This window comes from Marmota monax, unplaced genomic scaffold (assembly GCF_021218885.2).
Source record: "Marmota monax isolate L192 unplaced genomic scaffold, Marmota_monax_Labrador192_F-V1.1 WCK01_AAM20220418_F8-fsc00035, whole genome shotgun sequence".
NCBI lineage: Eukaryota > Metazoa > Chordata > Mammalia > Rodentia > Sciuridae > Marmota > Marmota monax.
This window is the reverse complement of record NW_026691961.1, coordinates 8909623-8932024: the sequence shown is the minus strand read 5'-3', so window position 1 is coordinate 8932024 and position 22402 is coordinate 8909623. Positions and strand designations below refer to the sequence as shown.

Below are 22402 nucleotides of genomic sequence, written 5' to 3'. Positions count from 1 at the left end.
CGTGGAATATCGCAAGCCCAGATGTCCTAATAGGAGGGTAAGGGAATCTGGTCCTTGCCAGGTGTGTGGGGAGGGGGGGGGGCATGGGCCCAGAATGTGCCACAGGAATTGAGAGAGGTCCTAGAGGTATGGAGGCCCCAAGTGGGAGCAGGAACTCAGCAGCAGCCTTGGCCTCTTAGTCCCCTAGAATGGGCCTCACTCCTCCACCCCACAACCGAAGACTGAGGAAAGACACGGAATCGAGGCAAGTCCTGTTTATTCTGAGGGCGCACGTGCGCTATGGCTTACAAGGCAAAGAGCGGGGCTGGTCAGTTGGTTCAGGGGTCCAGGGCACCAAGGAAAGGGCAGAGTGGACAGGATGTCCCTGGGAGTGGGCACCAGGTTGGGGCCCAGCCCAGAAGCCCAGGGTCCTTCCTAGGAGCAGCTCTTGCGTGCCCATAATTCCCCAGGCCTGGGAGTTGTGGTACAGGAAGAGGGACCTGTCCAGAGGCCACCCTGCCACCCTCCTGGGGGCATGGGGCCTCTATCCTCGGGCCCCTTAGCCCAGGCCCTGCACTCCACACTCCTGGTGGGATGGGACAATGCAGGGATGGCTGGGTGGGGGGCCTGGCCTATTGACTTACCCCACTCAAGGGAGGGTAGGGTTGAGGCAGAACAGGCAGCGCCTATAGGCACATCCTGCTCCCCAGTCTTTCCCCAAAACCAGCATAAGCACAGCCTGGAAGCCCCTGACTCTCTGTCCCCTAGAAGTCCCTGGGCTCCCACGCAGGATGGTGCTGCTGAGGGAGTGGGGAGGAAATGTTTTGCAGAGAAAGGTTTGTTTTATTGCAATTATTTAGAGAGTGAGTCCCAAGGGGGGCGGGGGAAGGGGACTCTGGAATTAAGTGGAAACATGTGTGGAGCTGGAAATCTTTTTGGAAAAAAAGCAAAAACATGAATTCCTTCCAGTCAGCAGGCCCCGGGGCAGGACAGCAAAGGCCCTCAGCCACGAACACTCTGCCCTCTCTCTCTCACTGTCTGTCTTTCCCCCATATTGCTGCAGCAGGACCCAGCACCTGGTGGGGAGTGGGCAGGAAGGGACTCACTGGGGCACAGGTTGGTTTCTGGAGGTGGTGAGACCACCCTCCAGTCCACTGAGGCCTGGGGAGCTCTGGATGGGGCCTGAGGCCCAGGGGCCAAATAGGCAGGAGGGGGCTCAGAAGTTGCTGAAGATCTCACGTTTCCGGTTCCAGTCCATTTGTGGTGCCCGCTTGTTAACACGTGTGGCTCGAGCCTTCTCCTTGGCCTCAGCTGCTGTAGGGCTCAGGTGGAGGCCACTCTCTTGGAAGGGGTCCCGCTTCCAGGCACTGCCGTCCTGAGGGTGGGCAGGGTGCCAACAGTAAGCCCTAGGCTGGTGCCACAGTTGGGCAGTCTTCCCAGGGAGCTCAAGCCAAAGGCTGCTTGGTAGGGTGGGGCAGCAGTCTCAGCAGGCTTTCCTGAAGGTGGTGGCCCCACTGCCCAAGCCGATATCTCCACAGACACCCACCCGCAAGGCCTCTGGCACCCCATTGTGTGAGCGTGGTAACAGAGTTACCTCAGTGTCCTTGTCCGAGCCTGGCAGGTCGCTTCGAGATGAGCATACTGAGCCACCATTGAGCTGGGAAACCAAGGGCAATCATGGCCTCAAGGACCCCACCCAGGGAGCCACACACATGCTTGTGCATACTTTGCACACACACCACAGCTGCATCTGTTCCTCTTTTGGTAGAAACAGCACATCTCTACCACTGGGCAGAGTGCTGGGTACCCCAGCTATGAACAGGCAGGTAGCCACTATGTGGGAAGGGTAGCTGTGGTGTGGGAATCAGCTCCACAAGTGTCACCGGGGGTGAAGCCAGGACCACCTTCCCAGGAAATGGGAACTGAGGGATGACTCAGTAGCTAGGTAGTGCAGGGAGAGGGAACACAGAGGACAGTGGCCCTGGACCACAGGTACCCACCTGCCAGCACTCTTTATGTGACCAGGGCATGGCGCTGACCCAAGAAGGGATCCTCAGTGCGCATTAAAGCTGGAGTGCCTGAGCCAGACTTGGGTCTCAACCACACCTATTCTAGGGCAGAGATCTCCAGGGGAGAGGGCCTCCATCAGGCCTGGGGCCCCAGAGATACCACTGTGGTTGCCTGGACCCACCCTCTCACCTGGGCAGGGCTGGTCCCGTTGGTGACTGGTGATGGCAGTGGACCTGTGGGGATAGCATGTCAGTGGCTTGTCTGTCCCCACACTGACCACACCCTGCACCCCAGGGCAGAGGCCCACCTTCCACATGCTCCTCAGTGGGTGTGACCCGCAGACGCTTGAAGTGTTCATCCGTCTCAGGGTCCACCACCAGTAGCCGGGCCTCATCCTCCCGTGCCTTGATGCGGGCAACAACCTCAGCATGGCGCAGCCCTTCCACATTCTGCCCGTTCACCTGCCACCGTGACAGGGTCAGCATGGCCTGAGGGGCCCTGCCAGCCCCACACCCAGCCAAGTGTGCCATCAAATATTCATCAAAGCCACCACCAGCGGAGCCAGCAAGAGGAGTGCCAGCTCAGGTTCCCAGTGTCTCCCCTACTCCTGCAAGGACTTAGGGTCCAGGCAGGGACACACACACACAGGGACATGCAGACATACAAGGACAAGGGCACTCAGAAACACACTGAAGCCTCAGGCATGGTACCTCAATGAGCCGGTCCTGGGCATGGAGGCCAGAGTGGGCAGCAGGCGAGCCTGGGTCCACAGAGCGAATGTATTGACCAGGCCGGGACTTGTCACTGTGCAGGTTAAACCCATAGCCCTGGGGTCCCTTTCGCAGGTGGCAGAGCCGAGGGCGCAGCTCTCTGGGGGCCCCATTGATATCCTGCGGGCACACAGCGCACAGGATCAGGCTCTGGCCCCAACCTCTCAGCCCCCATAAATGCCCACTGGATCCCGCCCACTGTCAAGTCCTGAACTCAGCATCATGCCCCCATGGCAAGCCCCAGAGCTCAGTGACAACATTCCATGTGCCTCAGTGATTCACTCTGCCTTTGACTGAACTCTAGCTAAGAGATCTTGGGCGAAATTAAAGCTTCCAAACGTGAAGACTTCTGATGGCAGATCTGCCTTGCCAAGTCCTTGGGAAAATCCATCATCCTGAGGCAGCCCTGCACACTGACTGGGGTTGGAGGAAGAGGCCTGTGGGATGGGATGTCTGTGCCCACAGTCCTCGCCTGGCTCCCTCCCTGCCCCCAAGCCTGGAAAGCTGCTTTTTCTTCCCTGACCTCTGAGAGGCTGGTTGCGGTGGCTGTGGCTGTGATGCTGTTTGTTTTCACATTCCAGCACAAACTGGAGCTCCCCCAACTACCCCCGCCCCCAACAAGAGCCCAGGAAGAAGGGGCTGGGGCAGGAGGTGAGGTCCAGGGCCTGCCTCCCTGCCAGTGATACAGAAGCACTCAGGATACACACAGGGAACCCCCGCTCACTTTACCTCTGGCATCCTGCAGTAGGGCTCAGGGCCAGGGGCTATGCAGGCAGGGGCCAATCCAATAACCCCCCACCCAGACCCAGGCAGGGGCCAGGGCAGTGACTGTAGCACTAAATGGCCAGTGGCTGTGGGTGCTCAGTTACACATGGCAGGTGGCCGGGGTGAGTGGGCGGGTAGCAGCTCGGGTTTCTGAGGACTTGTTCAGGTGAGAGTGTGGTGGCCAGAGGGTGCTCACCAGGGTCTTTCCCCCACCTTCCACCTTCCAGCATGCTAGGGACCGTGGAACAGACTAGGGCTGGTTGCAAAATGAAGGGAGTGCCCCTCAGATTACAAGGAAGGTCTCTAAGGCTTAGGTACTTGTTCCACTGAAGCCCAGACCATCCCTGACCACTCCAGTTGCCCAGCCTTAGAGCTCATACTGAACCCCAAGTCTGACTGGGAACGTCTGTCTGGGCAGCTTCCCACTGTGGGAGTGTCTGTCTCTGAGTAAGATGCTGTCTTCCCTCTTCTGAACACCCTCCTCCTGCCCAGCCTACACCCACTCAGGATCCCTTCCCTGGCCCCAAAGTCTGGCCAAACCCCTTGTCTGGATCCCCTGCCCACCCTCTGAATCCTCACTGTATGGCCACCACCTGCTCCTCAGTCCCCCATCTGGGCAACATGGACTGAATTCAGGGATGTGAGACCTCTTAATCTCCAGGACCCCACCACCTAGACTCATCCTCTCTCCCAGACACATCCAAAGATACAGGTATGGAGCTCTGGGTTAGGACCTTGACACTTCCCCACAGAAATGCCCCTCAGGGACTCTGTCAGAGCACAATCTGGAGCAGCCAGTAGGCCAGGGTGCAAAGGAGGGCAGAGCAGGCAGAGCATGGAAGTGTGACATGGCTGTGTGTGGAATGGGAACTCAGGATGCAGGCCCATCACACCCAATCTCACACTTATAAATCCGCTTCATGAACACACAGACAAATGCAGGGCCCATGGTGTTGGCCCCTGCAGCCTCTTCCCACGGCCTCCGCAGTGGCCTGCAGGGCGGGGTCTCTCAAGGCCCCCAAACAGGAAGCAGGATTTGGCCGGGTATCTGGGGCCATGAGGCCACATCCGTGTTCTCAGGGCCATTCTGGCCATCCCCCTGCCTCACTCCAGAACATCAGCCTCACTGTTCAGGCCAAGAGGTTCCTTCTAACATTAACCTAAATTCCTCTCATTAGAAGCAGGTTCAAGAGGCATCAGTCTTGGCACCAGACCCTCAAGTAGAAAGACTGCATTCAGGGGGCCCCAGCTGGCAGCCCGCAGGGTGGAGGGGGGTAGCTACAGAGTAAGCAAGTGTGGGGGGCCAAGAGAAGTGGGAGAGGTGCATTGCTAACATTCCTCCCTGCCCTGGCTCCTGCACGCTTCCTGCCGCCTCCCTCCCGCCAGGCCCTCTGGCTCCCACGGGCTCCAAGCCTGATGACCACAGAGCTAGGCAAACCGGGACTTGTCAAACCCTGGTCCCCCCACTAACCCTGTGACCAGACAAAGAGACTGACATGGGGGTACCCTGGGAGCCAGGCTGTGCCCCCCCTCGATGATGACTCACCAATCCTGGCAGAGAAAGGCCCCCATTATTGCTTAAGGTTCAGCCTACTTACACAAGGTCCCCAAGTCCCCTTTCCATCACCTGGGGTCTTCACAGCCCAGCCCTGCCCCTACCCCACCTGACCTGCACAAGCTCCCAGGGTGGGCTCTGTGGAGGGGCTCCTGGGGCCCGGGCGGGTGGTGTGGCATTCCCAGAGCGGGCCATGAGAGGCACAACAGGAGTGGCAGGCAGCCGGCATCTGGCCCGGAGTGGCCTGAGCTCTGCAGCCAGCGCAGGCTGCCACCCCACTTATCTACCTCCTGCTGCGGCCCAGGTTCCCAAGGGATGGGTGGGGACATGGGGGCTGAGTCACTTTGGGGAATGGGGTGGTAACCAAGCCCCCTCCCCTGCCAAGGCTCCAGCCCGGCGCTCCCTCACCCGGCTGTGTTTCCGTCCCAAGAAGGGAAGGAAGGAAGCTGCTGGACAGCCCTGCCCTGCTCCAGGACCCAGGGATGGGGAGGCAGAGATGCAAGGGAGGGGGACAGAAGACAGTCCAGCTCTGCCTCACAGGAGCAGAGACAGCAGCCGGACCCAAGGAGCCCAGAAGCTCTTATAGGTACTACATCCTGCACCTTGCAGCCACCTGCAACACCCAGTTATCCTCACAAGGTCTGCCATCAAAGTCCTCCAAAGAGGGCACTGGGGCATGGCTGGGGATGAGGAGGCAGAGGGCCAGGGTCTGTCACTGCCTCCCTGGCCCTGGCACCACTAGCTGTCCTGTCTGGGGGCTGTCCCTGTCGTCACTGCTAGGATCAGCTGCACTGCAGCTGCAGCCACCCCCGGCCCAGTGTGGCCAGAGCTGAGTCACCACTGACTACGCCTGCACACCCCCAAGGGAGGGACAGACCACACCAGTGTTCTCCCCTGCCCTGGCCCAGGACAGAGGACACTGAGTCCCAGAAAGGGTATGAGCAGCCCTCGCCTCACATAGGGAACCAGTATGGGACCCCATATTGCACCAGAGCAGATGCACACACACCTCCCAGGTCTGTCCCTCTGCAGGTAAAATGCCCTCCCAGGCTCCCTGCACCCAACCCAAGTGGGCAGTCTCTAAGCCTGGCTTGCCGAGGTCACATTGAGGCCCCATTCTTCCTTCCAGGGGGTGACCTTTCCATGGGCTCCCCTGACCTCCTGGAGTCTCTTCCCCAGGCTGCCCCATCTACAGAAGGACATGCCTATTGCACCCCCCTTTGTTTCTCTAAAAATAATTCAGAGGAAGCCCCCTCCTAGGGTTTCCTGCAGCCCCCAGAGCCTGAAATAGTGAAAAGGGGGAAGGTCCCACCCAAGGACAGGGTGCCTCAGCCACCCCACCTCCAGATAAAGCCAGAGGGTGGATTTTTCCACAGGAAGGTGAACTCAGCCATTTGTGTCTAAATCAATGGACAAATGCCTGGGGGGGGGGGGGAAGCTTCCTCTGGAGGGAGGAGGGAGAAGGTGCCTGGGAAAGAGGGAGGCTCCAGTCCTCAGCTGGAAAAAATGCAGGCCTAGGACCATGCTGCCCCTGTAGTGCCAGCCAGCCATCGGCAAGGACTCTCCTGAAAGACTGTTGACCATGGGCAGCCCAAGGACAAGGTCTAGACTTAAGTGCCTCCAGCACTTGCCCTCAAGTCACAGAGAACCAAGAGCATCCCATGGGTCCCCTGCCCAGGCCTTTGCCCAGGCTTTCCACTAGGAAGGTTACCTCCCCACTCCAAGCCAGGCCCCACAGGGTGCAGCTCACAGGCACAGCCAGCTCAAGTGGGAGACATTTGGAAAAGGGAAAAGGCAGATGTCAAGGTCCCCTTCACTACCAGAAACTTCATCCCTGATAACTCCCCCAACCGGGCCAGTGGTTCTTAAAGGGGAACACAGGAAACTCCTAACTTAAATCTCCTAAAGGGATTTGTTTTTTAAAAAGAGTGAGGGAATGAAGGACAATAATATTAGGGCTTCTAAAAGGCCTTTCTCCTGGCCTCAAGGTGCTGTCCTGGTGGCTACCTAGGGGGGGAGCAGGCCCTCTCCTGTTCTTTCCCAGGTCTCCTGGCCTGGAAGAGGGTTAGGGATGAGGGGAAGGTACTACCCAGTAAGGGCACAGGGAACAGCATGGGGGCTCCTAGGTGACCTCTTTTATATGGAGAAGGGGAGGAGAGGGTATACCCTAGAAACTCCCTGTGAGGCCCCACCAGAAATCAGCACCAGAGGTGACAACACTGCTCAGAGCTGAGCAGACTGCCCCAGACCCAGTCCCATGGCCACCCCAGCCCCATCTGGGCTGGTCCCCAGGTCAGTGTGTTCTTACTCTTCCAACTATGGCACAGCCAGAAAGGAGGCCAGCCCCTACAGGCCTTGACAGCACACATGGACTTCTCAGCAGGACAAGGACAAACCCAATACAGGCACAGAGCTGAGTACACAGGGGCCAGGAATATGCCAGCAAATGCTTCCAGGGCCCCTCAGCCACCCGGCCTGGAGGGGAGAGGGCTGATAGCAGAAGCAATAGCTTGAGGGGCTTAGAGGACAGTCACAAGGGGCACAGATGGTGGGCACTGGAGCAGAAGCCTCAAGAGGCAGGAAAAATAGGCTTGTGGAGGTTACCTAATGCAAGGGCTGCGGGCTGGGGCTGAGACTCAGCGGAAAAGCACTTGCCTAGCATGTGTGAGGGCTGGATTCTATCCTCAACACCACTTATAAATAAATAAAATAAAGGGTTTCTTGTTTGTTTTTGTTTTGTTTTGTTTTTAAAAAGCAAGGGCTGAGCATGCTACAGGGACACTGCTACATCGATGTTCATAGCAGCACAGTTCACAATAGCAAGACTGTGGAACCAACCTAGATGCCCTTCAATAGACGAATGGATAAAAAAAATGTGGCATTTATACACAATGGAGTATTACTCTGCATTAAAAAATGACAAAATCATAGAATTTACAGGGAAATGGATGGCATTAGAGCAGATTATGCTAAGTGAAGCTAGCCAATCCCTAAAAAACAAATGCCAAATGTCTTCTTTGATATAAGGAAAGTAACTAAGAACAGAGTAGGGACGAAGAACAGGAGAAGAAGATTAACATTTAACAGGGATGAGAGGTGGGAGGGAAAGGGAGGGAGAAGGTAAATTGCACGGTAATGGAAGGAGACCCTCAGGGTTATACAGTGGAGGGGGTAGAGAGAGAGGAGGGGAGGGGAGGGGAGAGGTGGGGAGGGGGGAGGGTGGATGATGGGAAAGGCAGCGGAGCACAACAGACACTAGTATGGCAATTTGTAAATCAATGGATGTGTAACTGATGTGAATCTGCAATCTGTGTATGGGGTGAAGGTGGGAGTTCATAACCCACTAGAATCAAAGTGTGGAATATGATATGTCAAGAAATTTGTAATGTTTTGAACAACCCACAATAAAAAATTAAAAAAAAAAATAAATAAATAAATAAAAAAAAAAATAAATAAAAAGCAAGGGCTGTCATCAAGAGACCAAGATGGTGGCCCTTGGAGAAGCCGGTGTGGCCCTGGGAGCAGAGCCCACCTTACCTTTTGGCCAGCATCAGAGCTGAGGCTGCCTGCTCGTGTCCAGTCGGACTTCAGCTCCCAGGGGTCACAGGCAGGTGGAAGGCCTTGCTGGGCCATCTCCTCAGTGCAGGTCAGCTGCCTCCGGCGGAGCTCTTCATCCGTCTCCTTGTCCACCACCAGCAGCCGTGTCTGCCCTTCCACAGCCTTGATCCTCTGTACCACCTGTACGGTGGGTGGGAATGGGTCAGCGGACAGCACCCTGGGCAGCACATGGACAGTGGCACCACAGGCTGGCCCTGGCTCATAGGCCGTTATGCCAGGGGTGGGTGGCTGGACCAAGAGGCCAGTGGGCTCCACCCCCCACCCCCAGGTTCCAGCAGCTTCCTCCCTCTACTCCCAGGGTTCCTGACATGAGGCCCCAGGCTGAAAGAGCTTGGTGTCCACCCAGGGCCTTGCCCTCAGCCCAGGGTCATCTCCAGGAGGGACTGTGCAGGGTGCAGCTAGAAGGGAGAATTAGCAACAAAGACTGCAGCTGAGTTTCAGATTTTCATCTGTGCATATGCATGCGTATGTCTGTTTCAAAGTCTGTCTCTCTATCTGGGTTTGGGGGAGGGAGGTGTCTCCCTTGGTCCCACTGTGGATGTGCCTAGGCCTGTTTCTGTATCTTTGTGAATTGTGGAATGAAGCCCTGCCTCTAGGGCTCCCTTCCCCTCCAGACCATGACCATGGACCCATTCCTGCGGGTCCTGTGGAGAAGTGCAGACTTGGGTTTCTGGCTCAGGCACCCACACACATCCTGGTAAGCAGAACTCAGCCCCAGCAGATGAGAGGGACAGGGGTAGGTGCACCTGTGGGACAGGTGTTGTTTTACAGCTGTGCGTGTAGGTGGGTGCCTGTGAATTATGCTGAACACACAGGTATCCATGGAGCATACAGGGTGTCAGTGTGCACCCTTGGGGAAAAGGGGAACACCCACTGACACAGGGGGAGGGAGGAAAACAACCCTACCCCCCTTCACCATCTGGGGGCAAACAGATGATGCCCCCCACTGCTCACTGAGCAAATGTTGACAGATAGGAAGGTGTGATCCAGGCCTATCTTCACCAGGCCCCCCAATGTCCTTTCTCTCTCCCCATGATCCAGAGAGAGGCAGGAGGACCGGCAATCTTCTGCTTCCTAACATTCAACCTGAATGAGTCACCCACATCCCTGAACATCAGTCTCCTCATCTGTAAAACAAGGGTTGCAAGCCAGGTGTGGTGGCACGTGCCTGTAATCCTAGCAATTTGGAAGGCTGAGGCAGGAGGATCTCAAGGTCAAAGCCAGCCTCAGCAACTTAGGGAGACTCTGTCTCAAAATAAAAAATAATAATAAAGGGGGGCTGGGGATGTGGCTCAGTGATTAAGCACCCCTGAGTTCAATCCCTGGTACCAAAAAAAAAATGCGGGTTGCAGCTATACCTCTTCTGAGGCAGTAGGGAGGGTTCAACATGGTTCTGTGTGTATGAAGTTTTTAGAGACTAGCACCCCAGACACTTCAGATGAGCAGGTACTTGGGGCCACGGTGTCTGTGAGTGCTAAACAGAAGCAGGGTGCCAGCTCTGCCAGCCCCTCCTCTGCTGTCTGGACCAAACTCCTAGTCCCCACATCCACCCTTCTTTGGCAAACAGCCATATCCACTTCATGCTCTGAGTGGAAGGCAGGATGCCAGGTAGATGGATGGATAAACAGGGCCCCTGGGAAGATAGGAGTTAAGCTCTTGTCCCAGCCTGTTATCTCCAAACCCCAGGACTGGCCACATACACAGGCCCGGTGAGGGACACAGAGGACCCCAAACAAAACGAGTAGAGGGAGGTTGCACTCCAGCCAGGGTCTGAGGTGGGAGATAAAGAGACACTAAGGCCAGAACCTTCAGAGGAGAGCCTGCCTGCCTAGCCTTCCTCCAGCTGCAGGAGGCAGGGGCTGCGGCAGTGACCCCTACTGGAGACAAAACATCCTCCAGGGAGCCAAGGAATGTGCTGTCACCAGGGCCTAGATCTTTGGGCCCAGACACAGCTGGCCAGGATGCACTCTGGCACACGGTCTGTGGACACTGCTGAGGACACACATCCAGACATGCAGATATGTGCGTGCATGCACACACACCTGGCATTCAGGCATGTTCACCCAGCACTGTCACACACAGGTGTACCCCCTCCCTCCCCAGTGTACACTGACAGACATGTTCCATATATATGCATGACCCTAGAGACCTGCTCGAACGCTCGCGCGTGCACACACACACACACACACACACACGCACACTCTCACAGGAAAGTACTCGCGCCCAGTCACTCCAAGGTGCCTGAGCCCCCAACACATGGCACATGAAGCTAAAACCAGCGGAAGGAGCAAAGGAATGAGAGCGAAGAGCCCGAGCAGCCGCACTGCGGCCCCTCCCTGCCAGGATGCCCCTCCACCGCGGTGCAGGACTGAGCTTCCCAGCCAGAGGCCCGCCAGGCCACGTCCCCGATCCCCACCGGAACCCAGGGAACCCCTAGCAGGCAGCGCGGAGCCGAGGGTCGGTGGCTGGCACGCCGGCCAGCATGGCAGGGACGCGCCCCCCAGGAGGGGACGGGGGCGGGGCGCGGGCACCCACCTGGTGGTGCGTCTCGCCCTCCACGTTGACGCCGTTGACCTCGACCAGGCGGTCCCCAGCGCGCAGCGCGGCCGCCTCCGCGGGGGAGCCCGGCTCCACGCGCCGGATAAACTGCCCGCGGCGGCCCTTCTCGCCGTGCAGGTGGAAGCCGTAGCCGTGCTCGCCGCGCACCAGGCGGCATAAGCGGGGCCGCAGCGACTCCGGCTCGGCCATGGCGCCCGCTGCCCCCCGGCCCTCCCCGGCTGGCCACAGCGCTCACCGCCAGTCGCCCGCAGCCGGCAGGCAGGCGGGCGGGGGCGCGGAGGCGCGGGCGGGGGCGCTGGGGACCCGAGGCAGCCTCAGCGGCTCCCGCTTTGCTCTGGTCACCTCGAGCTCCAGCTCCGGCTCCGGCTCCGGCTCCTGCTCCAGCCTGGGCCCCGGCCCGGCTCCGGCTGCGGCGCCGCCCCCGCGCCCGCCCCTTCCCCGCCCCCGCCACCCGCTGCCCGCTGCCCCCGCCCTGGTCCAAGACTTGCTGGCTAGGTCCCTGCCTCTGTGTCCTGTCGGCCTGGGCCCCAGGCACTCCTGGAATCACTCGGACCCCTCCTTTCTGGTCCCCAGTAGAGCACCCTCCCCAACTCCAGCACCTTCGCCTTCTATTCCAGGGACCTTTATTGGACACCTGTGTGCAGCCGCACTGAGGCAGCCTCCTGCAATGGGGAGCAGCTTAGAGAAAGAGTCACCAGGCTATGGGATCCCAGGAAGGGACCAGAGAGCACGGGCCATCTCCCTCTCTCTCCTCCTCAGGAAGCGCTCTCCCCACCCCACAGGACCTCCAGTGCCTGCTCCCTCTCTGATCCCTGAGTCTAGAGCCCATCTGGGTCCTTCCTTCTGCCAGGGTTGCCTTTGCCCAGCAGAGTCCCAGGATAGTGGCCCCCAGGAAATGTTGAGCTCTCTGCTCTGCTGTAGGTTAAACACTCCCACCCCCTCACACGTTCCCTGCCTGGGGGGACATTAGTTTGTTTGGCTGACACAGAGGGTCTTTGCTGCCTTCCTGCTGACCTGGCATGAACAGCACTGAGGACTTTGGCCTCTGATCTCAGGAGCTCTGGTCAGCTGCCCACATTAAGCAAATGCAGGCAGGTCTCCTCTCCCCTGCCCCAGCCCTCCACCTTTCCTGGACAGGAAAGTAATAAGCACGTGGAAGAGACTCATATGCTTCCTTATGATTCTCAGAGTGCAGTTTACCTGAAAAACCCTAGGGGACCCAGGCCACTTTACAGACCAGAAAACTGAGGTCTGATGAAGGAAGAGACCCACACAAGGGTCCCCAGCTCCACTTGGGCCTGTGACTGTGAGACACACTTCACCAAGGAGCATCTTCTCTGGCAGAAGAAAATAGCTGAGTCCCAGGCTCACTCACAGTCAGACCCTCCTCAGCCCACAGCCCCTCACATACCTGGTTCCCAGAAGTCAGGCTCAGCCAGCCCAGACAATTCCCCATGTGGCCAGGAGAAGCAGGCTTAGCTTAGTCCTTGCCTCTCCCTCTTCTTTCTCCAGGGCCCTTGGCTGGTATCCCCATCCCCCACCTAAGCACAGGGCCTGCCTCTGAGCAGCTTCTGGGTTGTGGCCCCTTGGGTGCCCACACCCCAGCAACTACCCCTAAAAGCCACTTAGGCTGAGGCTGCAGAGAGGCTCTCTACCCTCACCCTCCTCTGCAATTCCTGGCTGACACTGCCATGGGCTCCAGCCTGGCCAGCCACCTCCATCTATCTGCCTGTGCAGAGGTTGCCTGCCTGGCCTCTGACTGGCTTTCCTGGACCCATATGGTGCTGCTGCCCTTGGAGACCATGAGGATGAGTATGGGCAGTGTGTCCACCATATACCCCCCATACCACACCTGCCAGGATGGTGCCAGGTCTGGTTAGCTATAGCTTTGCAGGCCTTAGCTTTGTGGCCACACTAGAGTGAAAGGAAGCAGCAGATAGAAAACCTCCAGGCTGCAGGGTTGGAAAGGTCAGGAGAGGCCCTGGGTCTCTCAGAGACCTTTTCCATCCTCAGTAGGGCTGACTCCATATCAATTTTGGCCTTCGCTGACCTAACTGGCCTTCTGCAGCCCACGACTCAGCTGAATCCTCTAGCCTGTGACTGAAGATGGGGAACAGGGGCACAAAAAACAAGAATGAATCACAGGACACTGCAATCAGAGTTCCCAAAGCAATAAGGGAGCTGAGAAGCACCAAGGAAAGTCACAATAACAAGGAAACATCTTAGGCCACAAAGGGCATGGGTAACAAAGGAAGCAGGTGCCCCGCAAATCAGGGACAGAATAAAGAAAGGCAGCCAGAGAAGACCTGAGTTGACCATTTCTCAGGGATAACAGGAATGAGTGAGATACACAGAGAGTGGACATCCTGGAACAGCAAAGATAGGGAAGGGTGACCCATGGTGAATCCTCCTAGGCCTCCTCTCCAGGCAAAACTCAAGCCAGCAGGGCACTGTGATGGAGGTGAGAGGCAAGAGAGAGGAGCAGATGGAAAGGCACAGTTAAGGCGTGCAGGTGGGAATGGGAAAGGGTCTGGAGTTTCAGAAGATGGGATAGGGAGGTGGGTGGTGAAGCCTTAGGATTGAGCCATAGGGAGGAACTTTATTTTGCTAGTTCTTCAAGGAGTGGGGTGATCTGTCTCCTAGCCGCAAACAGGATGGAGGTCAAGACACATGCTGAGCACAGTGGTCCACACTTCCCAGCATCTTGGGAGACTGAAGCAGGAGGATATCAAGTTCAATCCCAGCCTGGGCACCTTAACAAGACCCTGTCTCAAAAAATTAAAAATGAGCCAGGTGCGGTGGCACATGCCTGTAATCCATGTGGGTCAGGAGGCTGAGGCAGGAGGATTATTAGTTCAAAGCCAGGCAGGATATGCTCTGAGGCAAAAAGAAGAGGGTTAAAATAACAGGGTGGCAGCCCCTCCCTAATCCTGGGAAGCCAGTGGCTGGGTGGCTCCTTGGCCCTCCCAGGGAATGCTGTGCTCTCTGCACTCAGCAACTCAGTGAGACCCTATCTCTAAATAAAATACAAAATAGAGCTGGGGATGTGGCTCAGTGGTTTAGTGCCCCTGAGTTCAATCCCCAGAACAAAAAAGAAAAAAAAAAATTAAAAGGGGTGGGGGCTGAGGATGTAGTTCAGTGGTAAAGTGTCCCTGGGTTCAATTGAAAACACACACACACACAGGGGTGGTTAGGGGCCTGGGAGATCCCTGGCTCCACCCTACCTGCTACCCAGGAGGGTCCCCATGGCAGAGAGCAAGGTGGTATGTCCCACCTCTCAGCCCTTCTCTGTCAGTGAAGATTATCTTCTGGGGTGGGGATTATCCCTGCACACCTTCTGGGGCAAGGGAACCTCCTCTGAACATTGAAACCGCTTCCCTCCAGGAAACCCTCCTCCTCCCACATGCTGGATGGAGGCTGGACATGGGCAGGGGTTCCAGGGAATGGCGGTGGGCAGAGGCCTGGTGACCCTGTTTGGGTGGTGAGCCATTAGTCTGACGTTGGATAATGGCCCAGAGGTTCCGGAGCGGGCGCTGCTCCCTAATGGGCACTAATGGTCCCGCGAACATCACCGGGCCTCCTCTCTCAGACTACACCACACCTCTATTTGGGTCCCGAAAGTGCTGCAGGCGGGACCAGCTCAACGGAAGGAAGGAGAAAAACAGACATCCAGACGCGAGAGGGCGAGAGGAGGCCAGACTAAGCAAGGACCCGAAGAGGGAGGAGGGACTGAAAGGGAGGGCAGGAAACTCCCAGCCGCAGAGGCGAGGCCGTCCTCCACCGCCCACCAGGGCCCCGCCCCTCCGGGCTCTACCCCTAGCTTTGGTCCGCTACGGCAACAGCGTAGCGCCACCTGGTGGAAATATGTGGGATTGCATCATCCAGGAGGCTACCCTGGGTCATCTTTCTACAGGGTCAGGATCAGCCCTGGGGCTGGCTACTTCAGGGTTCTAAGTGTGCATGCCATGGGGAGTGATAGGCAGAGAAGCCTGGCCTCTGCCAGCCCCTACACCTTGCACCTGTACCCACCTATCTGACCCAGGGTACCTCTAGACAACTTCATCAACTGTCCCAGAACTGTGACCAAATATTTATGGACCACTCTGCACTAGACATTGGCAAGTATTGGGTAAATATTGCTGAGACCCAGGGAAACCGGAATTTGTGTACCTTAGCCTGAGAAAGGGAGGCCCAGATTGGAGCAGCCCCTGAAGAGTATTTAGCCCCAGCAGGGGCCCTGGAGTCTTCCTTCAGGGCAGGAGCTCTGGGCTATTCTGCAGTCTACCCAGGGTTCCTGCAGGCTGGAGCAGGAAGGAGGGAAGCAGAGGGAGCAATGAACCTGGGTACAGGGCCAACATGAATACTGTCCCATGGGCAGTGGGAGCCTTTGGTGTTCTGTGTGTTTCAGGATGACAAGGTCAGTACACTCATGTTTTGAAAGATCAGGTTTGGTGAGGACTAGGGGCAGGAGTGTGGGAGTGGGCTTGGAGGGAGGAGAGTAGGTCCACCTCTTGGGTCCATGATGGCCCCTTCCCCCAGGAGAGAATCTGGGAAAGCACTTCGAGGGGTTCCCCTCCTGTTCAGGGGTCAACAGACCAGATCCCAGGGTCTGATGATCGACCCATGGATTCCTAGCGGGGGGCAATGCAGACCTCTTTGCCCACCCCATCCCTGAGGTGAATGTGGAAAATGAACCTGCCAAGTGGGAGATGCCCTAGCTGCTCCTCATTCAGCCATCTGGGTGAAATGGATATAAATAAATATAGTTGGGATAAATAAATAAGAACTGGGAAGTGGAATAAAAAGGAACACCCACATTTGGGGACCAAGTAGGGAGAAGGATATACCCAAGAGGTCAGAAGGAACTGCCAGAGCAAGGTGCCAGACCTGGAGCCACCTGTCCTTAATCTTTGCTGGTTAGTCCCAGGGGACACCCTACAACATGGCCAAAAGCAAGCTCCAAGGACAGATGGCATCAGGCATAATGAACCAGGCATTTTGAGGTGGGGGGCAGGGCCTAGACTGAAGGATGTCGAAGAGGAGGCAGGAGGCTGGAAAGGAGTGAGAACTCTGACTGGAAATGCAGAGAATGGTAAATGGCAGAGAGGCCCTTGAGGAGAGTGGGTGGGGGAGCTTAGCTTAGGTGGGGTCTTTCCTCCCTAGGAGGAAATCATGGAGATTCCTACTAACCCTCTGGAAGCCTTTGGCTGAAGGGAGGGAGTGAGTTTTAGGAGATCCAGGCTTAAAATTAAGGTGGGGAGATGGGCAAAATATGGGCATGCTGCCTGGGCTGGAGGCAGACCCTACAGTGCTGGGAGACATTCTCTTTAGCCTGGCCAGAGGGCAGATAGAAGGGCATTTGGTGGGGCTTCTGCTGAGCAGATTCACCCACCGTTCCACCTCAGGGATGGGGTGAGGCAAGCAGGTCTGCTTTGTTCCCTAACCCCCATAGGAAGCCGTGGGTCAGTGGGACCTGGTCTGATGATTCCATCCCTGAATAGGAGGGGAACACTCCCAGGGGAGGGGACCCAGACCCCGGCAAAATCTCTGCCTTGCTTTCCCTCATTTCCTTTCTCCCCAAGGACATACACTGCTGCAGCTGGTGGGGGAGGGGCTTTCCCTGGCCCGGGAGAGGGCTCTTGACATTTGCTTCGGCGTGGGCACAACTATGTTCGCCCTGAAGCAGACGCAAAGTACACAGCCGCGAGGAAGGGGTCACAAGCGGGGGCGCAGATATCAGGTTGATTTTATTGACCTGGCTGGCTTCAAGCTGCGTGCCTTGGAAGAGCAGCGTCTACTCCTGGGTCAGGCGCGGGGTCGCCGCTGGTAGGGAATACTGTCAGGGTGGTTCTGGACCAGGCGGGGGCCGACGAAGGCAGTTTTCTGCAGCGACCACGGCTGGGCCAGAGACATCTCTCCAAAGTGTCTAAAAAACAACAACAACAACAACAAAAAAAAAAAACAGCAGGTCTCTGAGGAGTGGGCCAAGCACCCTCCACTTGCTGCTGAGGTTGCAGGGTAGAGTGCTTCGCAAACGCCGTTTTGAAGCGCAGTTGGGGATAGAACCAAGGATAGAACCGCGGGTTGTTCCCTTGGGCACCTGGACTCAGACCTCCCAAGACTCCCCTCGCTGTCTGTTATCCGGGCCTCCTCCCTCTCCGCACTTACCTGGCCGACTCCGCAGAGGCCCAGGACTGGAGGTCCAGACGCAGCTTCCGTTCGGGCGCGACTTCAGGGATGTGCGGGCTCTGGGGCGCACGGACCGGGAGCCCAGCCCCAGAGCTCTTGCGTCGTGCCTTCCACAGCTCCCGTACCCGCGAGGGAAGCCGGAGGAGAGCGAAAGCGTTACCGGCCGTGGGGCCCGGGGTGAGGGATTCCCAGATGAGGGTCCCGGCAGCCGGTCTCAGCTCGCGGCGCCATAGGTAGGGTGAACGGCGCAGCCCCATAAGGAGGCCCGCGGCGCGGCCCACGGTGTGGTAGCGAGGACTCGCCACGTGCTTGTACCAGGCTCCGGCGGGCAGCGGGAGCAGGAGCAGGAGCAGCAGAAACGCGAGCAGCGGCCGGATAGCAGGAAGCCCCAGCCCCCGGCCCCGCACCCCCGGGCACCACGCCAGGGCGCTCAGGTTGACTGCCGCCCAATCGGGCGGATCCCGCAACACACAAGTCTGGGTCTGTATGCGAAGAGGAACTGTGGTCTGGAGTGCAGGAGCGCAGGAGGCTAGAGGCAAGGAGTTGGTTCAAGGCGCGGGTGCGACTATAACCGCTGGGTGGCCCCGCCTGGGCCCGCCCCCGAGGTACCTGCTGGGATCCCCAAAGGCACGAGGCGGGGGAGGAGAAGAGGGAGTCCAAGCTGCTCAGAGCATCTCACTGAGTGACACACTGGCTAGAACTGCTCTTGAGGCCCCACTGGGGGTGCCCCTGCTTACTCCATCACTTCTGTTCCACCTCCTCTGCCCAGGAGTGGGACTGATGGCGAGGGAACTCTGGGCCTCAGCACAAGGCTGGGGGTCAAGAACAAAGGAATGCCCCCTTGGCCAGAGCTCCTGCACTTGGGGCACTAGCAGAGTAAAGAGAAGGAAGTTGGCAGAGTTTCATGGGATAGATAACAGGAAAGTGAAGTGGTGGGCACTGGTGACATTCAAGACCTCTCTCTGCAGCTCTTCTCTGAGACTTGTCCTTGTCCTGGTTAATATAGCTCTCAAGTCTCCCCCAATCTATTTCCTCTCTGTAGCAAGACAGAGAGGAAACACCAAGCTTGGAAACACCAAGTTTGGCCACATCAAGCATTCCTGAGATCTTTAGTTTCCCTAAGGATGAATAGGCAGCCCCTCCTGGTACCCTCAGCCAGAACAGGGCAGGAAAGGGTCTTGCCCATTTCCAGTGCCTCTTCTCTGGTCACAGATCTCTTCCCCTGAGACCACTCCCGTCAATTTCAATGCTTTTTTGGTTAGCCAACAATCCGTGATTTGCCCTTTTCTGTGCTGGGAACAGCTTTCCCTTCTGTCTCTACCTGGCAAACTTCTGTGCATCCTCAGGACTCTACTGAAATGGTCCTGGTCTAGGCCTGCCTGAGCTGGTCTTACTCACCCCTCCCAGAGAGTACAGCCTGTTGTGGTCTTTCCTGACATCCAGTCCAGGGTAAATCAGCCCTCAAAATAAGGCAACTAGTCAATTCGGGAGTACCCCCTAGGTCTCAGATACCCAGGGATCTTGTTTGATATCATCAAATACCTTATTTTGACCTTCAAATATTGTCATGAGTGGGCTGGGGATGTAGCTCAGCAACAGAGCCCTGGCTTAGCGTGTGCAAGGCCCTGGGTTCGATCCTAAGCACTACAAAAAACAAACCAACCAAAAAGTCAGTGCGATGAGGTGTCATTATAATAAATTCCATTTTACCAGTGAGAAATTGAAGGCAGAGGAAGAATGACTTGTCCAAGATAATCTGTTTGGCAAACACTGGAAGAAATGAGTTGCAAACCCAGACCTCTAGCGGAGAGCCTCAATTTGAGGGAATAAGGGATTCATATCAAAAGGAGCACAGAAGGACTGAGTGGGACAGAGGAAGGTACCCACTTCTAAGGCAGCAGGAGCCAATGACAGGGGACGGGGGGGTGTCCTGGCAATCCCCACCAGCAGCCTTCCCCCCAAAGGCCACCCAGAACCACTCAGAGCCCGGCCCTGGAGCCTAGTTAACTAGGTTGGAAGCTGTCCCAGGTTTGATGGTGATGGCGGTGGGGGTGGGGGTGGTAAGTGCCACAACCTTTCCTGTTTCCTCCTTTGAAACTGGGGATAGTAATAGTGGCCACCTTGTCATCTTGTCGCATTGACAATCCAGTTGTGGGTCTTAGCACCATGCCTGGCACCCAGTAGTTGCTTATGGATAGGGTCCACTGCTGCTGTTGCGAAGGCTGGCCAACCCCCAACCTGTCAGGGAAAACGCTTCGATGGCGCTGATGAAGGATGCAGGGGAGCCAGCTGCGTGCCTGGATGCTGCGTGCCTGGAGGACCGCGGGGACCAGGCGAGCTCCCAGCCCCCGCCGCCCGGCCGAGCTCCCAGGTGGCCCCTCAACTTTGAAAACCGCTTTAAGTGTGAGGTGGGCGGGCAGCGCAGCACGACGCTGGCCGGAGCCTGGCTGCCGGAATCCCTAGGCACCAGCTCTCGCTGCTGCTCTAGGACCCAGGGGAACTGCAATCAGGCTGCGGAGGGTCAAGAGCGCCCCCTGGAGGTGGCCTGAGGAACGCGAATCAATATGAAAACATCAATTGTGCTTTATGCTGGATCTACTGGTTTAAAAAAAAAAAAAAAAAGGAGTGTGGATAAATCTCAAAACCAAAGTGTGGCACAAGGGAAAAACACGCTGCAGCATGACAGCCTTGGTGTGCTGCCGCTTGCTGAGGCTCGGATGCCAGCAACTGGCTCCTCTGTCTTGTCTATGGCTTCAGGGAGTGAAAATATCAGGGTGCAGAGAGAGTACAAACAAGTGGGTGCCTGTCAGCAGGGGTGTGCAAAGGCAGATGGAGGAAGCCCAGGGCTGGGTTAGGGAGCAGAGCACTAGATCACACTCCTAGTTTGAAGTGCAGGGGAGGAGAGGCTCTGTGCCCTGTCCTACCTCAAGCTCAGTGGGCTAAGTGACAAAGGCTTATGCTCCCCTGCCAAGGGTTTGGAACCAAAGCTCCACTGGAGGAGGAGTAGCCCATAGGAGCCAGCATCCCCTGGGGCTCCTTTCCTTTCCTTCACCCAACAGCCCCTCTTAGAAACCAAGGGGTGGGGCTGGGGCTGTAGCTCAGTGGTAGAAGGCTTGTCTGGTGCTTGTGAGGCACTGGGTTCAATCTTCAGCACCACATAAAAATAAATAAATAAAATAAAGGCACTGGGGTAGGGAGAAAAGCAAGCAAGGGGTGGTGGCTGGGATTCTGCACAGTATCTGGCCCTGAGCAGGAGCTCTGCAGTGAGGATGTGATGCATGAAGAAATCTATTTTGTCATCTTTCTTTCTTTTTATTTTGGTACTGGGTACTGAACCTAGGGTGCTTTACCACTGAGCTACATCCCAGGACTTTTATTTATTTATTTATTTGACACAGGCTCTTGCTTTATTTTATTTTTGAGAGAGAGAATTTTAAAATATTTATTAGTTTTCGGTGGACACAACATCTTTATTTTATTTTTATGCGGTGCTGAGGATCGAACCCAGCGCCCTGCGCATGCCAGGCGAGCGCGCTACTGCTTGAGCCACATCACCAACCCCACTTATTTTTTTATATTTTATTTTTTTGACACTGGGGATGAATCCAGGGTCTTGTGTGTACTAGATAAGTGCTCTACCACTGAATTATAACCCCAGCCCTCAAATACACACACACACACACACACACACATATATACACACGTTTTTTTAAAGTTGTAAATGGACACAATATCTTCATTTTATTTATTTTTAGGTGGTTCAGGGGATCGAACCCTGTGCCTCACGCATGCTAGGCAAGCGCTCTACCTCTGAGCCACAGCCATAGCCCTCAAATATAGATCTTTATACTGGGCATGGTAGCATAATGCCTGTAACCCCAGTGACTCAGGAGGCTGAGGCAGTAGGTTTGCAAGTTTGAGGCAACCTCGGCAACTCAATGAGGCCCTCAACAACATAGTAAGACCCTGTCCCCCCCCCCAAAAAAAAAGGGGCTGGGCATGGTGACACATGTCTGTAATCCCAGCAATTTTGAAGGATGAAGTAGAAGGAATGCAAGTTCAAACTCAGCCTTAGCAACTTAGGGAGGCCCTGAGACCCTGTCTCTAATAAGACATGGCTTGCTGGCTAAGTGCCCCTGGGTTCAATTCCTGGTACAAAAAAAAAAAAAAAAAAAAAGGCAGGGATTGGAGATGTAGTTCAGTGTTAAAGCATATCTGGGGGGGGCTAGAGATGTGGCTCAAGCGGTAGCGCGCTCGCCTGGCATGCGTGCGGCCCGGGTTCGATCCTCAGCACCACATACAAACAAAGATGTTGTGTCTGCCGAAAACTAAAAAATAAATATTAAAAAAATTCTCTCTCTCTTAAAATAAAGCACATCTGGCGTTCATTCCTTAGTACCAAAACAACACATACATTCTTTTGAGGGTTTCCTCTATCTCTTTAGGTCTGTCTGTTTTGGTAGTGTCGTCCACTCTGCACTCTGCTTTCCTTATGAGTCTGCAGGGCCTTGGCTCTACACTTGAGAAAACCCTACAATACTGAATGAAAGTACTTTTTGTGGGGACAGAACTTGCAGAATGGTGGGTTTTGCTGTCAGTAGATGGGTACCAGGCAGTTTTTCTAATGGGGTGGAGCTGGTCCATTTCTTCAGCAGAAAATCCTCCCCTAATCCTAACCCTCTCCTACTGAGGGTAGCTGGATACAGAGAGAAGGTTGGGAGGAGGGCTCAGGTTCCCAGCTCAATGCATAGACTTCCATATACTCCTGCTTGCAGTCCCTCACTTCAGCCCACCTCCATAGTTCTGAATGAAACTTCTCATTAGGGCTCCCCAGAGGGTGTTAGGATGCTCTGTAAAATAAGTCACTTTCCTTCATCTTTTGTCATTCCAAAAATGGGTTTATATCCTTCTCTGTGCTGGTAGACTAATAGCTTTTTAGACTGTATCACTGTCCTTT

At 56.1% G+C, this 22402-nt stretch overlaps 2 protein-coding genes across 4 annotated transcripts; both read right to left on the bottom strand.

The window, feature by feature from the left end:
- Nucleotides 1–239: 239 nt before the first annotated feature.
- Nherf2 (NHERF family PDZ scaffold protein 2) lies at nucleotides 240–11640 on the bottom strand. Of its 3 annotated transcripts, XM_046442469.2 has the most exons (7): nucleotides 11233–11632; nucleotides 8617–8817; nucleotides 2700–2879; nucleotides 2297–2450; nucleotides 2179–2222; nucleotides 1574–1636; nucleotides 240–1354 (listed from the first exon to the last, which is right to left on the bottom strand). In XM_046442469.2, exons 1-7 carry the CDS (start codon nucleotides 11443–11445, stop codon nucleotides 1196–1198), a joined length of 1014 nt encoding a protein of 337 aa, XP_046298425.1. In that variant the 5' UTR covers nucleotides 11446–11632; the 3' UTR covers nucleotides 240–1195. The 3 variants fall into 3 exon arrangements, with proteins under 3 accessions (XP_046298425.1, XP_046298435.1, XP_046298444.1); XM_046442479.2 differs by lacking the exon at nucleotides 1574–1636 and having other exon boundaries at nucleotides 11233–11640; XM_046442488.2 differs by lacking the exons at nucleotides 8617–8817; nucleotides 11233–11632 and adding an exon at nucleotides 5194–5367.
- A 5345-nt stretch (nucleotides 11641–16985) lies between these two features.
- Nucleotides 16986–17993, bottom strand: Npw (neuropeptide W; the record flags this gene model as incomplete). The annotated part of the gene is made up of 2 exons (XM_046446076.2): nucleotides 16986–17182; nucleotides 17425–17993. Coding segments are annotated over 2 exons (690 nt in total), but the record flags the coding sequence as incomplete, so codon positions are not given.
- Nucleotides 17994–22402: the final 4409 nt, after the last annotated feature.

Bases quoted from the DNA above. Each gene is read 5' to 3' on its own strand.
- Nherf2 (XM_046442469.2), bottom strand. From the start codon at position 11,445: ATGGCCGAGCCGGAGTCGCTGCGGCCCCGCTTATGCCGCCTGGTGCGC. The intron at 1,637-2,178 runs GTGAGAGGGTGG...TTGGTTTCCCAG, and splicing joins ACGGGACCAGCCCTGCCCAG to CTCAATGGTGGCTCAGTATG. The intron at 1,355-1,573 runs GTAACTCTGTTA...GCCCACCCTCAG, and splicing joins GCTCGGACAAGGACACTGAG to GACGGCAGTGCCTGGAAGCG.